Below are 17542 nucleotides of genomic sequence, written 5' to 3'. Positions count from 1 at the left end.
TTGAATCACAGGAAGAAGTTAGCTCTGGATGAGGATCCAGAGGATTTAGGGGCTTGAAATGACTTGGAAATTATTTAATCAACAACATAACGCCTTTAGTGCAGTTAGGATTTGAGGGGTGATGGTGAGATCGATGGGATCGTGGGAATGATAATGGCACAGCATACATCACAAAAGTATTTCATCTCATTTGCTCCTCACTCAGCATCAAGTGGTAGAAGAACATCTCCATTTTAAAGAAGACATTTGAAGCACAAATAAGGAATGTAATTTGTCCCTGAGTACAAGATCAAGAAGTAACAAAGCTGGCACTCAGATCATCAAAATACAAGAGACAACAAGAGTTGGCAAGGATGCAGAGAAAAGAGAACACTTGTGCACTATTGGTGGGAGTGTAAATTATTGCAGCCACTCAGGAAAACAGTATGGAGTTTCCTCAAAAACTTGAAACAGGGCTTCCCTGGTGGCGCAGTGTTTGAGAGTCCGCCTGCCGATGCAGGGGACACGGGTTCGTGCCCCGGGCCGGGAGGATCCCACATGCCGCAGAGCGGCTGGGCCCGTGAGCCATGGCCGCTGAGCCTGCGCGTCCGGAGCCTGTGCTCCGCAACGGGAGAGGCCACAACAGTGAGAGGCCCGCGTACCACAAAAAAAAACACAAAAAAACCATTTGAAAACAGAACTAGCATATGATCCAACAATTCTACTTCTGGGTATATAACCAAAGGAAATGAAAACACTATTTCTAAGAGATATCTGCACTCCCATGTTTATTGCAGCATTATTCAAAATAGCTGAAATATGAAAACAACCTATGCGTCCATCAGTGGGTGAACGGATAAAAACCTGGTATATATATATATATATATATATATATATATATATATATATATGGAATATTATTCAGCCATGAGAAAGAAGGAAATCCTGCCATTTGCGACAACACGGATAGACCTTGAAGGTATTACACTAAGTAAAGTAAGTCAGACAGAGTAAGACAAATACTGTTTGATATCACTTATATGTGGAATCTAAAAAAAGCTGAACTCGGACTTCCCTGGTGGCGCAGTGGTTAAGAATCTGCCTGCCAATGCAGGGGACACGGGTTCGAGCCCTGGTCTGGGAAAACCCCACAGGCCACGGAGCAACTAAGCCCGTGTGCCACAGCTACTGAGCCTGCGCTCTAGAACCCATGAGCCACAGCTACTGAGCCTGCGTGCTGCAACTATTGAAGCCCACGTGCCTAGAGCCCGTGCTCCACAACAAGAGAAGCCACCGCAGTGAGAAGCCCCCGCTCGCTGCAACTAGAGAACACCCGTGCACAGCAACAAAGACGCAACGCAGCCATGAATAAACAAACAAATAAATAAATAAATTTATTAAAAAAGCTGAACTCATACAAACACAAATTAGAATGGCGGTTACCAGAAGATGGGGGTTGGGGGGAAAGGGGAGCTATTGGTCAAAGGACAGAAACCTCCAGTTAAAAGATATATAAGTTCTGGGGATCTAACGTACAGCATGCTGACAATAGCTAATAACACTGTATTATATACTTGAAAGTTGCTGAAAGAGTAGATCTTAAATGTTCTCGCCCCAAAAAAGAAATGGTAATTATATGAGGTGATGCAAGTGTTAGCTAACGCTATCGTGGTAGTCATTCTAAAATAGATAAGTATATCAAATGAACATATTATACACCTTAAACTTAAATAAGTCAGTTATCTCTCAATAAAGCTAGAAAAAAAACAAAGCTGGCACTCAAACCCTGCTGGGCTCACTTCAGGTTCAGACCCTTCCTACCACATCACACCACACCATACATACCCCATACTCTCCATCAAAACATCCTACTAGCATCTTCATCAAGTTCTGAGACTCCAACTGCTGACTTGCTACTGTAAGGATAAAATCAAGTGGGCACAGAGCTTAGCACACAGAGAATGAACAGTTACCAAAGCAGCTCTATTTTTATGAGTTTCCAAATATCTAAAATAGGTTGCTGCGGGTTTTTTCCCATCGTCTGCAGTAGTATGATAGCTCTCCGAGGCCCCCAGGATACAGTTACAAATGATGAAGAAAGATGTGAGCTGCAAAAAATGTACACCTGTTCCGGATTGCAAATAGATTTGTTTCTAAACATAGTGAGCAATGGAGAGCTCACTTTTTAATTCCAAATAACGGTGGTATTCTCATCATAATATAAATAGATGACAAACACCTGTAATGTCAACGATGAATACTGTAAGTGAAACATACAGCTAGAGCCAAATACCCTTAGCTCCAATATCAAAGATCTCAAACGAGAGTATAGTCAGAAGCAAGTGTGGCCTTGGAGCACTCAGGTAGAAAAAGACCAAGGGAGGGGGTAGTGAAAACAATGACAAAGGACAGAAGTGAAGTTCTAAGGGGCTAGTTAAAGAAATACAGGGCTCCTTGCAAGGCAAGACCACTTTTCTATATGCACAGAAGACATAAAAGTGAAAGCAATGAGTTGGAATAGATATTATTAACTTTTAATTAAGTTACTCTTGCAAATAACACACAAACTCACCATCCACCCAAACATCTCAATTAAGAATGTATAAAAGTGCATTCCTTCCAGCTTTTTGTCAGCTTTGTCTCAAATGGTCCAAATAGCTGAACTAGTTCAAAGACGCTACATGGAATAAATAAGCCTGGGGCTTATTTTGAGCTTTCTGTAGAGATACTAAAATGGTCTTTTTTTTTTTTTTTTTTGTGGTATGCGGGCCTCTCACTGTTGTGGCCTCTCCCGTTGCGGAGCACAGGCTCCAGACGCGCAGGCCCAGCAGCCATGGCTCACGGGCCCAGCCGCTCCACGGCACGTGGGATCCTCCCGGACCGGGGCACGAACCCGTGTCCCCTGCATCGGCAGGCGGACTCTCAACCACTGCGCCACCAGGGAAGCCCTAAAATGGTCATTTTGAATGTCATCCATCTTCAGAAAGAAGTAGAGCTGGGCATAAGTCTCTTAAAAGCCGAAAGTTCCCCACCCCCAGCCAGGTAGGCAAGGTCATGAGAGACCGGGAAACAAGCTAAGGTCCTCCACAGACAGGAAAACATTAATTAGGAATTCATAAACTAAGGTTACCTTTACAGTTATACTTCTAATGTGAATTATAGTCAATTGTTAGTTTAAGGCTGACTGTATATTTCATTACTGCTCTCAGCATGAAAAAAGTCCTGGTTATACCTGGAAATTCAAACACACTTGATTCATGGCCATCAAAAACCCCAAACAATGCAAACTTTTTACTTGGAACTAATAAATTCTTTGCTTTGATAAAGTACAAACAGGACCCTATATTACTAATTTTTTGACAGCCCTTTCCTACAAAAATATTAGCTGGTGATCAGGTCTCTGCTCACAGTGAATTTCACCCTTTCAAAAAACATTCTATACTCGTATCTCTTAAACTGTGCTCCTCGGAATATTAATAGCTTGGGATGTTAATATGTCTTCCATAAAAAGAGACTTCAGCGACCATAAAACATACTTTCTTAATTTTCAAGTTCACATTTTAACGTTTCTAAAATGGAGCTTCTCACAAACAATGTCAAAAAATTTTGCTAGTTGAATCTTTTTCCCCTTTAAAAAAGAACTATTAATTTAATGGCATCTTAAAATGGAGGGAACATGGTCAGTTTGTAAAAATAAAATTTTTACCACTTAATACGATTCGCTCTGCACATTATCTTATTAAAGGGCTTGAAAATCCTATACTTTGAAAACAAAGCTGTTTACTTCACTTAACCCAGTTTTTCCCAAATATATTTGCCCATTGATCCCTTCTGGCATAAAACTCATTGTAACATTTCATGTGACTAATGTTCTGGTAACACATTCTGGTTACTCCTTCATTACCCTCGGCCAAGATGCTTTGCTCATCAGCTTTACCAAGACCCAGTGACAGAAGCCCTTCATCAGGAAGTGAAGGTAAACATGTTTTGGGATTGACAGAACTGAATGGATAACCTAAAACTCTCTGTAGAGGGAAAATTCCAAATGGGCCAGAGGCCGATTTACTCTGCTTGGGAAACATCTGTGGTGTATTCCTACTGATTGCTTTCTCCAACAAATGATGCACAGCTTTGTCTGTTTCAAATGCCTTTATGATGTGACAAGTGAATAGACTGAATTGAAGCCATCTGCATCATAGGATGGCACACAGTGTTTGGTGAAAGGCGTCCCTTTACATTTCCTAACATGTGGGGAAAGAGAAATCAATAATTTTCTAGGACTAGTTCCTAAATTTACCTGATCAGCAAGTTTCTGTTTGTGCATTCCTGTAAAATTGAATGATATAAGTCATATGGCAAAATAGCAGGTGGCGGGAAAGTGTGAGAGCAGATACACAAAATGGAAGCAGTGACATGGCACTCAGAGATACAAGGGTCCATTTTCAGGCCCAGGATAAGTCCTAAATAAACTCATGTCCCACCGCACAATATTTACCTGGCAATACCCTATTAGCTTAGTTTTTAGCAAAAGTATTGAATATGGAAATAAAGCTAAAAGCTTACCACATGCCTTTTTTTTTTTTTTTTTTTTTTTTTGCGGTACGCGGGCCTCTCACTGTTGTGGCCTCTCCCATTGCGGAGCACAGGCTCCAGACGTGCAGGCTCAGCGGCCATGGCTCACGGGCCCAGCCGCTCCGCGGCATATGGGATCTTCCCGGACCGGGGCACGAACCCGTGTCCCCTGCATCGGCAGGCAGACTCTCAAACACTGCGCCACCAGGGAAGCCCCACATGCCTTTTGAAAGACATACTCAAGCATTGTCTAACAGGTGCAACTGTAACGGTCACCCACTTCTCTTGAACAAGGAGCATTAGCTTTACCTGGGATCTTATCAGAAATGCCAGATCTCAGGCCCCATTCCAGACCTACTTGGCCAGAATCTGACTCGTAACAAGATCCCTAGGTTATTTTATACACATTACCATTTGAAGAACACTGGTCTAGGGAATATACCCTTTGTCTGACTTCCTATTTATATTGATTGAGGCCCAGATGCTGTTAATCTTATGAAGACTGATAAATTGCAAGTTATTTTTGTCCACTAGACATGTAAATGATTTTTGCCTGGTAGAAAAGATAACTTCAAGGTTACAGTTCTTTGCCCTGTAGAACATAAAACATTTTGCACCTTGTTCCAGGATTCTTTCTTCCAGTGACTGGATGGTCTGTCTCTCAAATTCTTCTTGGAGCTACATTTACCATCTTGCTTTTCCCTCATGACTGAGTTAAATAAATCTTTGACACATGCTCAGCATACATGTATGACAGTCATGCCTGTGACTGTTTAAAGCTGTAATTCAAAATCAGTCACCTCTCGATAGCAATAAGATACTTATTTCTAATGAAGATGGTAATAGCCGTCCTTTCTTGGGAAAAATAGTCAGTTGTCCAGTAAGCAGTCATTGAGAACCTCCGATATGATATAAAGATGAATCTAGCATGGGCTGGTCACTCAGCATGGTATAGTATAATGTATAGTCTAACTTTAAATACAAGGGCTGGCAACTGAGAGCCTAGAGTTCTGGTTCAGCTTGCAAACATGATTTGCAGCCAAAGAACATTTTGTTTTATTTTCACTTTTGAATTTGAAGGCCTTTAGGTGTAATGTAATGTGTATTCTCTAGTTCTCCACAGGCTCCAGTACTCCTTGTTATCTTCTATCAGGCTATTTCACACATACTGGCTACCTGTCTGGCCCCTGAAGGCACTTACGATTACCGTCCTTAAAGAAGACACTAATCTATTAAATCCACGTAAGCCAGTACTACAGTGGGAAATGGCTGGTCTGAAAATTACAGCACGCGCTGTGCAACCCTTTTGGGGCATCTTTTTGCAGATCTATCATGCACAGAACCTGGACAGCTATGATGAGTATGAAAAGGGTGCAGCTGCCAAATCCAGCGGCCTTATTCATTATCCCCCAGAGGGCAAATTATTTACATGTATAACAATGCATTTCACATACAGTTACCAAGCAGCAGCATCAATTTCTTCAGATACAAAAGAGTTTCATCTAAACGGCTCTCAGGGAGTAGGCACCATGCCCACATAAAACAACAGAGGTAGCTTCATTCTCAAAAATGAGCATTATTAAAATGTCAAAATAAATATCATGCAGAAATATAGCAAGAAGAGGCAGTAGGTATAGGCAATCACCTAGTCCCTCTGAAATCAGACCCAGAAGTTCAGAAGCAGCTTTGAACAAGACAAGAGTTTGGCGGCGCCCATTATGTTTGGGGGAGGCTGTTTTCTGCCTTAGATGGATTGGTTGACAGCACATCACAGAAAGTTATTAAGTGTCTACTTTCACCAGGCATGACTTTCTTTTTCAAAAGTGCTTAAATTCACTAAACAAGGAAAAGCAGGCACTATACAAACAGAGTCATTAATAATATAAATCTCACCTAGAGTAAAAGAATAATATGGGCTGTCTCATTGTTCTGCATAAATAGTGATTTCTGTGGTTTTCCATTTGTCCTCTCTATGGATTTTTCTCCTTTGGTGCATCTCATCTCTCATTTTATTCAAGTACTTTTTCAGGGGACTTAATGAACACAACTTGGAGGAAATCAGCTAATAATACCTCCATTTCTCATCTGGACAGCCAAGAGGCCTCGCTAACCACCACGCTTCCCCTACGATTGGGCCTTTTTACCCCTCCCAGTGAGGGCTTATCTCTTAATCTCTTAGTGCTTGCAATGGGGTCCTTAAATTGGTCTTCTAGCTTCAGTATATGGTTTGACAGTCCTTAATATGCATGCCATCCAGTAGGTTATTTATTCCTGGGTTTACTGTGAAACTGCCTGGCTGGAATCTGTGTTTTCTTTTTTTTTTTTTTTTTTTTGCGGTACGCGGGCCTCTCACTGTTGTGGCCTCTCCCTTCGCGGAGCACAGGCTCCGGATGCGCAGGCTCAGCAGCCATGGCTCACGGGCCCAGCCGCTCCGTGGCATGTGGGATCTTCCCGGACCGGGGCATGAACCCATGTCCCCTGCATCGGCAGGCGGACTCTCAACCACTGCGCCACCAGGGAAGCCCTGTGTTTTCTTTTAAAACCAACTTCCAGCAGTTTTCTATTCACTTTGTTTTTAACTGAGGACTGGGACGTGGTTCTAGAAGTCAATGGCAGTTACAGTATCATTTCAGAGAAAAACCTCCCTAGCTTCCTCACACTGAGCCCATCTTCCTCCATATTCTCCCCATCACATGGAAAAAGCTTTCCAAATTTCTCTTTGGTCTGCAAAACGCTTTTCCAAGTAAGTGGGCAGTCTATAACATTGGAAAATATTGGACCTGCAAGGCTTGTGAGAGACAGAAAATCAAAGAGAGCTGAGGTAGGGGCAACATGCAACATCAGGAAAAGAGAAATGAGCAGATCAGGCAAGACCTTGGTGAGGCACCACCCCCAGCCTGAACTTCTCCACTGCATTTAGAAGAGACTCAAAATCTTTTCAGTCTTTTGAAAGTTTATACTCTCTTTGGTATAAACTTTCAAAAGACTTAAAGTCAAAGCTACTATGAGGTTCCAGACATGTTGGCTCCCTTGGGAGACCCTCGATCCTCCCTAACCTGTCACCAATTATTTCTATACAGAGAAGAACCTCTCTGCTGGTCCCTGCCCGATTCTGAGCCCCAGTCTCCAACAATGAACTCAGAATTCACACACACTTAGAAGACTGACCTTAAATCCACTTCTCCTACATATCTGCTTATGTACGTAAATAAAAGTTAACACTGACTCTGGGTTTTCTGTATTTTTGTGTACTAGATCGTGAGTTCTTTGAAGTAAGTACAACTTCTTTGTCTTTTCCCTATTCCTACCTCATGGTACCTAGGATTCTTTAGCCACTTAAAGAATATCTGTTGACTTGAACTGGCTTCTACAGAAAAGCAGGTACATTCTAGGCAAAGAACAACTGAAAAAGAGGACAAAAGAAAGTGAGAGAAACAAGATTAATGATCTCTAATAGATGGAAGTGGTTTTGGCTACTGGGGCTAGGGCAGTCCATGGCCAGGGGTGTTGGAACCATACTAAAGAATATAAATTCCAAAAGAAAACTTACTCATTCTCCAAATTCACTGGCCCTAGTAAAACAGGTTTCAAGGTTCAATTATTAGTTTTATCTTGCAAGTGTAAAAATAGAAACAATAATGGCTCCCCAAAGATATCCATGTCTTAATCTCCAGAACTTGTGAATATGTCACCTTTGCAGACATGGACTTTGAATGAATACCTTTGAATTATCCAGGTAGACCCCACATCAGTCCTTAAAAGCAACGGTCAGGGGCTGCCCTGGTGGCGCAGTGGTTGAGAGTCTGCCTGCCGATGCAGGGGACACGGGTTCGTGCCCCGGTCCGGGAGGATCCCACATGCCGTGGAGCGGCTAGGCCCGTGAGCCATGGCCGCTGAGCCTGCGCGTCCGGAGCCTGTGCTCCGCAACGGGAGAGGCCACAATAGTGAGAGGCCCGCGTACCGCAAAAAAAAAAAAACAATGGTCAGTGAGAGAGAGAGACAGATGTGACAATGGTAGGATGGTCAGAGAGATGCAGCATTACTGTTCTGAAGATGGAGGAAGGGGGCCACAAGCCAAGGAATGCAGGCAGCCCTTAGCAGCTGGAAAAAGCAAGGAAATAGATTCTCCCCCAGAGCTTCCAGAGAGGAACACAGTCCTGCTGACACCTTAATCTTAGCCCAGTGAGAAGTGTGTCAGACTTGTAACTTTATGAAACTGTAACAGATTTATATTGTTTTAAGTCAGGAGTAATTTGTTCATTGTAATGATAGAAAATGAACACAAAAGGCAATCCTTGGCTTCAGCATTGCCCTCTAAACTGGTGAACTGGCATTCCCTGTGTAGCCCCCAAACCAGAAAGATTTCTTATTCTAAATGAAACTGTCCCTCTACTCTTCCTTTCCTCCTTCACCACTTGGCTGGCTTTTTCTCATCTTTCAAGACTCAGCACAAAGTTCCTCTCCTCTGACAAATCTTAGTTTTATCTATATAGACTATGAATTTTTGAAAAGTGAGGACCCTGTCATATTCTTTATAAATGTTAGTTTGAATGATGCAATTAATCAATCATCATTTAATGAAAGGGACAATAAAACTGCTTTCTTTCTAAGAAAGAAATTAGATCACTCACTAGGATCTACCTACATTCACATCCATGAAGTTCTACCTCATTCCTTCTCCTCTCTTTGGACACATGGGCATGCGCACGCACACACACACACACACACACAGCCTGGCAGGGTTGAATCCCAGTTTGTAGCTGTTCAGAATAAGACTAGTAAGCAAAACATTCATCTCTGATCAAGAGTATAAACTGCAGGGATCAAAGGCTGAAACCAGAACATTTCAAGAGAAATTGGAAAGGCACAGAAAAGTTCCAAAATGTGGAGTCTAAAGCCGGAGCTTAGGTTTGAGAATTAAATAACAGGACTCATGTTGTGGTGGTTTTAAAATATATCTACAAATATTTTGATGCTCCTTTCTCCGAACAGTGGAGACGAATTCTCCTCCCCTAGAGTATGGGCTGAAGTGAGTCCCTTCTAATGAATAAAACGTGGCTGATGTGATCAGCATATGATCAAGCCACAAAAGGCATTACAACTTCCTCCCTCAGTAACTATCTCTGTCTGCCTGTCTCTTCCCTTCTCTTTCTTTCTCTCTGTCTCTGTCTCTGTCTCTGTCTCTCTCTCTTCTGAAGGAAGCCTGTTGCCAACAGCCAGGTGACCGAGCCATCTTGGGAGAACTTTCCCAAACCTGAAGACATCTATGGGCCCAGCCCACATCTTAACACCAACAACAGGAAAGTCCCTAAGCCAAAACCACTCAGCTAAGCTACTCCCAAATCTCCGAACACAGAAACCATGAGATAATAAATGTTTATTGTTTTAAGCCACTAAATTTTGGAATTACTTGTTACGCAGTAATAGCCAATATATGTGAGATACAATCCCTGGAGTACAGGTTACAAATTGGAAGCCTAGCTCCTAATTCAGTCTACAAATATATTTTCCTCAGCTTGTAATGACAGATTTCTTTTTAAGAGCCAACATTTTTTTTTTTTTTCTTGCAGTACGTGGGCCTCTCACCGCTGCAGCCTCTCCCGCTGCGGAGCACAGGCTCCGGACACGCAGGCTCAGCGGCCATGGCTCACGGGCCTAGTTGTTCCGCGGCATGTGGGATCCTCCCGGACCGGGGCACGAACCCGTGTCCCCTGCATCGGCAGGTGGACCCTCAACCACTGCGCCACCAGGGAAGCCCAAGAGCCAACATTTTTAAATCATTAAATTTCGCTTAGAAATCTAGATTTCCAGCCTCTCTCAAAATTTTGGAGATCCAGCCACACAAAGGCCCACATTCCCATCTGGCAGCCTCGTGCTGTAGAAGAGGCATGCTCTCCTGAGTCCACCGCAGTCCCCACTCAACCCTGCTCATCCCCACACTGACGCCAACAGCATGGCTTTTGCACTGCTATTTCTCTTTTGGTAGAAAAATATTTCTCAGTTCCTGTATCTCTATCAAAATTAGGAAACCAAAGGTATACTGAAAGGGCTTTGCATCTTAAGAAATCTAGGAGAACAGTTGTTTCTTGGCGGGAGTGAAGAATATTCCTACATGCCTAATACGCCATCAATGTGTGTCTGTGTCAAATACACACAATTTGGGATCCTATATTTTCTTCCTCCAGTACCTTTGCTCATTAAGGCTAACAGACTGGACCCTGTAGGTAAGTGAGCTTGCTAAACCTGCTCTTTCTTACTCCGGGCTGCTTGAAATGGGGCTAGGATGTGGCATATGAGCTTGCTAGAGCTGGCTCTTCAGCAGCTTAAAGGTAGCCGCCAACATTATACCTTTCCTCTCATACTGATTGTTTTGAGAAGAACCTTGCTGAGACCATAGTAACTATTAACTCTTTTTCTGGCTTTGCACTTATAATAATTGTTTAGCATGAGCTGCTTATTGCTGGCTCAAATTGTGTCTGACCAAACCCATACTGACTAATCAGAAATAATCCCAAGTACAACCTCTACTTTACCATAAATGCATAATTTTCATTATTACAAATGTTTCTAGGAAATAAACACTGAACTAGAACAAGAGTTGGCAAATTGCAGCACACAGGCCAAATCTGGCCCACTGCCAGCTTTTACAAATAAAGTTTTATCAGAACACAGCCACATTTATTCATTTATGTACTGTCTGTGGCTGCTTTTACACCACACTGGCTGAGCTAAGTAGTTATGACAGAGACCTCATGACCTGCAAGCCTCAAATATTTACAGTCTAGCCAATCCCTGAATGAGAAGGATAAAATACAAAGATTTTGACAGTTAATAGGCCAAGAACACATTGCGCTTCAAAGGAACACACATGGGGAAGAGTAAAGACGCCATGCCCTCTCCAGAGTGTTTGCCTTATTACTCATAGTCAGTAACTCTAAAACTTTCTTTACCTTATGAATGGACATAAACAGAATCGGTTTTTAGGTTGAAAATGAACTCACTGTGGCTAGTTTCTGAACGTCTTCATCTGATGCTCCCAGAGATGCCAGGCCTATTTCTTGTGAAAATTGAGCAAACTTAGGATCCGCAAGTAGAGGGACATGTCCCAGGAGTTCGTGACATGTGTCTCTGAAAAGAAAAACATCACAGAGAAATGTTAGACAAGTTAAGCTATCACTGGCAGAACAAGTCCTAAAATTCTAATTATAACTTTGCTACTGTAATTAATGTTACCAAATTTCACCAATCCTAAGATTTTTTATCAACTCTGAAATCCAGATACATCTTACAACCATGGCATCTTAAATTATGTGATATATAATATGCTAACAAAATAACAGTGACTACTATTTTCAAGAGCGTATCATATGCCAAACATGTGTTAAGTGTTTTATTACATGCACTGTCTCTTTGAATACTCAAGAGAAACTTGAATTAAAGTAACTTATTGGTGCAATAGTCTATAGACCAGGGGTGTGCAAACTACAGCTGCAGGTCAAATCTGGCCTACTGCCTGTTTCTGTAAATAAAGTTTTATTGGAACACAGCCATGCCCATTCATTAATGTATTGTCTATGGCTCCTTTTGCCTAAAACGGCAGAGCTGAGTAGTTGTGACTGAGACCATATGGCCCACAAAGCCTAAAACATTTACTAGCTGGACCTTTACTGAAAAAGTTTGCCAATTCTTGCTACAGATAATGATAAAGCCAAAACTTGAATCCAGCTTATCGTGATTTCTAAACTCTTGTTCTCAACCCTTAAGTTACACTGCATCCCATGTTACACTTTGCAGGGCACTGGGAAACAGCAGAAGATCCTATTGTCATCAACAGATGTCTTTTCCCGTGGACCATTTATCTGTCTATAACACAAGCAACTCTTTTGAGCCTTCCCACTGGAAGACCCTCCCAGTCCCCTGCTTTGACTAGCCTGGACTAGGTAATAATAGAAATTTACATCCTCTCTCATTTGCCTGTGCTTTCACTTGGAGCCAGAGACCAGGCAAAGGCAGGTATGTGTCACAATGAAGCAAGGCGGATGCCTTCCTGAGTCATTGCCATGAATCACAAACCGTTTCCTGATACCAAGCTATCCTGGAATATATGACTGGAAATGAATCAAAAGGCAACAATATTTTATTTTCTTGACAAAAACTAATGAGCCAGGTAGTAACTGAAAGATGTTTCCTAATTTCACCTGAGTTCCTCATAAGTGTATCACTTCAAATAGATGCTATAACATAAATGCCAGGTACTACCACCAATATCACAAGTATAAAGTAAGTTGGATGGTCATGAGGCTGAAGCAAGGGAATGGTGGTCAAAGGCAGACGATGGGTGCCAACATAAGACATATGGCATTACTTGGTCAAAAAGTTCTGTTCCCACAGCTCAAACCACATGCCCAACCCTGGCCAGCCACTTCCCAGACACATCAGGTTGAAAAAGCAGCCAAATGAATACGTGGACATGATACTGAAAGAAACTCCAAATTCATTCTCTATCAACTGTGTGCCAACAGCCTCCTTTTCGTACAGAAATTGAATTTGTGGAAAAGCATATGTGGTGGTTACTCTCCAGTCACACTCCTTAAGGTGGTGAATCAGACTCATTGGATTTTAGGGCATAAGGAGAATTTAAATGTTATCAGAGCCCTTCATTTTACCTATGAAGAAATTAAAGACAGAAGGAGGAAAAAAAGAAAGCTAACATAGTGCCTTCCCTGGTGGCGCAGTGGTTAAGAATCCACCTGCCAATGCAGGGGACATGGGTTCAAGCCCTGGTCCAAGAAGATCCCATGTGCCACGGAGCAACTAAGCCTGTGCGCCACAACTACTGAGCCTGCGCTCTAGAGCCTTCGAGCCACAGCTACTGAAGCCTGCGTGCATAGAGCCCGTGCTCCGCAACAAGAGAAGCCACCGCTCGCTGCAACTAGAGAAGACCCGTGCACAGCAACGAAGACCCAACGCAGCCAAAAATAAATAAATAAATAAATTTATTAAAAAAGAAAGCTAACATATACTGAGTTCCTATTATGTGCTGTGTACTGGGCTAAATGTTTTCATATCCCATTAGTAATTTCATCTTCACTTACAAAGAAGTCTTATTATTCCCATTTGACAAATGGGGAAACTAACATTCAGTAAATTTAAGCATTTTTTTTCCAAGGACACACTGTTAATAAGAGACAGAGACAAGATTTGAAATCAAATTCCTCTGACTCAAAGCTGTGCTCCTTCTGTTCTATTAACTTACAAGGTGGAGTAAACGAGAAGGGCTGGGCGGGGCACAGCTTCAGTTGTGGAGAACATTTAACCAAGCTGGTTAGCACAGGTAAAAATGTAGCCAGTGTGTCCTAAGTCTCTTTTCCTGCCACTCAGTCCTCAACCCTCCAGATTACCCGAGGAGCCATTTTAAAAATACCAATGGGGCTTCCCTGGTGGCACAGTGGTTGGGGGTCCGCCTGCCGACGCGGGGGACGTGGGTTTGTGCCCCAGTCCGGGGGGATCCCGTGTGCCGCGGAGCGGCTGGGCCCGTGAGCCATGGCCGCTGAGCCTGCAAGTCCGGAGCCTGTGCTCTGCAACAGGAGAGGCCACAACAGTGAGAGGCCCGCGTACCGCAAAAACAAACAAACAAACAAACAAAAAAAAACAATGACTGGGCGCTACAGAAGAGCAATGCAGTCAGACTCTCTGGGACAGGCCTGAGCAGGTATAAGACACAGGCAGGGTGGAGACCCTCTGTCGTAACAGACGATGCTCGGAACACCCTGAACAGGCTTCAAGCAACTAGTACTTAAAACTAAAGCTAAATGTGATTATGTAATTTTGAGCTGCCCAAATTTAATGCCACTAAAATTACATCATACAAACATACATACGTACTGAGGAACAACGAAAGGTGGTAAGGAAAGCTCACTAGGTAGCAAGTTACTCCTCCACATGCACTTGACTCAGTTAGAGATCAGTTAAAGGTGTTTGATTCAGCATACTTCTGTGCTGAGAGTGGACCCTGTAGACTCGCTCCTGTGATCAGTTTTTTAAAGGCCATGCAGTCTGCACCAATGTTGGAATTGAGAGGCCCACCATGGATAAATCTGAGTACCCCCATTGTAGCTTATGATGTAAGTACTAAAACACTCCTACTGAACCAGGCAGAAAATATGACAACAATAATTTCAAAATTAGACCAGATGTCAAACTCCAGGGAAATACTAAAGATGGTGAGTATTAGCTCATGGTATGAATAAATAAATTAAACAGTAGCTAAAAGAACAACTATTGTGGCCAAGAAGTATTGAATGCTTCCGATGGGCCAGGCACAGCGCTGGGTGCTTCCCAGTGTGAGAATGGGACAGGTCATGGTTACAGTGGTGGATTCTTGTTGCAAAACTGGGTTTACTCTTGAGCTTGTTAAATACTTGAAGACAGTCTTCTACCTGCCTAAGTACCAATGGAGTCCAAAGGCTTATAGGTAGAAGGGAAAGCGAAAAGTTGGCAGTTAAAAAGGAAAGAAGGAGGAAAATACGAGAGATCCAAAGACTTGGAGTCAATTCTTTGTGGTAGAAAAGGAGCTATCACCTGAAATTTAAGTTAAGGTGTAATTATCAGAAACCTATAACCCACAGCCAACTAAAGAACCTTTAAAAGCATTACAAGGTAATCCAACCATACACAGAAGAGAAATTATAAATTTGAAAGAAAAAAATCATACAACACAGCAGAATAAGTTATATTGTTTCATTAAGAATGAAAGCCTGAAGCAAGAATTCTAACAGAATTACTAATGGAATGCTCGGGATGCCTTTGCCCTGTTCTAAGTAGAAATGATTGCGCTACTTTGTACCTTCTTCTCCGCTCTGTCTCCACGTAGAGACCCTAAGAAGGAACTGCTGTTCAGATCTCTGAGCAAGTAGAGATGCGGTTCCTACAGGAACCCCACTTCTCACTGAGTCAAGGCTCAAGCACCTATATTTCAAGACCATAAATAACGTTATTATCGTTTGTGACTTTGGTGGAACATTCTCAGAAATAAACACTGGGTTGTTCTCATCCCAGTGTCTTTGGCTAAGACACGTGGTATAGACAAAGGAAATTGAAGTCCCTGGAAACTCTTCAGACAACAAAGAAAGATGTTTAACGTTGCTAATTAAAGCAATCTATTAACTTTGAAAAGTTGACATTTTTTTTAGTTTCTTTGAGACCAAAGGACTTGGAAGCTGGGTTGACTAGCTTTCAGGGGCTGAAAGAGATTCCAGACTGTTGGGAATCTGCAGGAGAAGCCTGAGCCTCCTCTCCAAACTTTGTATCAATTAATTTCCGTGGGACTGAAGTCATGCTGTCTCACACCGCTTCACAAAGTGCAATAGCTATTATGTCCTGTCTGTAAAGTAGTTCACGATCCCTATGCTGGTGTTTCATCCACAGCTGGAACCCTGAATATCTAATTATGAACAGGTTTCCGATGTGAGTCCACAACTACTGCCTTATCTCACCAGGTCTCTCTTAAAAGATTCAATTATTTGGCTATAATTGCACCTGTCAGCACACGCTGCCTCCAATCTCCATCCACAACGGCAAACTTTTCTCTTTTTAACTCACATCCCTTTGATGCATTTTCGCCTGAATAATGCTTCTCAGAGCTCTTTTCACAGAAGCACTGTGTTCACTGGAAATGTAGGACCTTTCAAAACTGTTAACACTGTAAAACATCATGTCTCCTTTTGAAAAAAAAAAATAGAAAGAAAGAAAAAGAAAAGCTAGAGCTGATATCAGACACTAAACTTTTTGCTGCTCTAAATTGGAATCTTCTCTGATAAGCCCTGTTAAGAGGATTCTAAAGCTTACAAAGGGACCTGGGCAAAATACCTCCAGGGAATTCTTAAATCATTCTAAGGAAGCTGCAATCACTTTGCTGCTGGGAAAAGAAGGGTCCTAGTTGTTAAGTTCAAATTCAAAATGGGTCTGGCATTCTTCTCTTATCAGTTTTCAAAGCTGACTCATCCGCATTGAACAACTTTTTATTTTTGCTGTAAATTAAAGCTTTTAAGAAGCAGTGAGTGGGCATGCAGCCTTTGCTTCCCGTCCCAAATCAGCACATCTGTCTTTGAAACCCTATTGCTATAGGTTTTGTTTGTTCTAAATAACAGGGAAGCCAACACTTTAGCTAAATCACGAAGAGAGGAAAAGGAAGATGGGGTTGGGGGATGGGGGGGTGGAGGTTGCACTGATGAAAAGAAGCTGGAGGAGGACCTGGAAGCCAAAATAGGGTATTTTTTCAGCTTTCACGCAACCTTTGGTGGGCAAGTGCAAGTAATCTGGGATAACACACTGGGACGCATTGAAAAGGGGGTGACTTGGTTTGTTTTCACTTCACTGAGGAGATAATAACAGGAATTAATTTGGTACTGAGGCAATTGTTTTCAGTGCTTGTTTTAGAGCCATATACAGAGTTTCTTTAGATTTAAAATAGCATACTGTAAAATCTGGCCGATAAGATAAGGTTTTAGGCAGTTCTGAGGGTCACTCCGCCTTATGTCCCTGTCAGGTTATAGATAAATACATATGTGGCCCTCTTTTTATGAAGCCAAGCACCTGGATATTGCCCTGGTGGAAATCTTCTTTCTTTTTTTCCCCCTAGGAATCATAAGGAAGGCCATCAATGCTACTCTTCTTCAGTACAACTCTATTAAGACTAGCAGAAGATATTACACTTATTTTTTTTTGGAATTTAGTTCAAGAAGCATTTTTGTGTACCTGTTACATACCAAGTGCTATGTTAGGAACTGAGACTTAAAAGTAAATAAGACATAATCCTAGAATAACCCTTAGCAAAAGTTACCTCATGGTTCCATAAAAGAGCAAATAGCAAGTACTAACTTTCCTGATCTAGTGAAAGAAATAGTTTCCAGTTCTTACAAGTACCACAAAAGGGCTTCAAGGGAAACTGTCCATAGGTCTCCAGTTCCCCTTCATCTCAGATATTTCTTAT

The 17542-nt window shown here is 42.2% G+C and overlaps 1 protein-coding gene across 1 annotated transcript in view; it reads right to left on the bottom strand.

The window, feature by feature from the left end:
• The window catches only part of TPH2 (tryptophan hydroxylase 2), a 101297-nt gene that overhangs the window by 37983 nt on the left and 45772 nt on the right, over positions 1–17542 (bottom strand). The window contains exon 8 of the mRNA XM_089921046.1: positions 11553–11679. Within this exon, the coding sequence (XP_089777172.1) occupies positions 11553–11679 (127 nt within the window). The remainder of the gene's footprint in view (positions 1–11552; positions 11680–17542) is intronic.

The sequence above is a fragment of the Delphinapterus leucas genome, chromosome 11 (assembly GCF_059928025.1).
Source record: "Delphinapterus leucas isolate spDelLeu-1000000601 "Yukka" chromosome 11, BTC_Dleu_Yukka2, whole genome shotgun sequence".
NCBI classification, from domain to species: domain Eukaryota; kingdom Metazoa; phylum Chordata; class Mammalia; order Artiodactyla; family Monodontidae; genus Delphinapterus; species Delphinapterus leucas.
The sequence above is the reverse complement of the archived record's forward strand: the minus strand, read 5'-3'. Positions and strand labels throughout refer to the sequence as shown.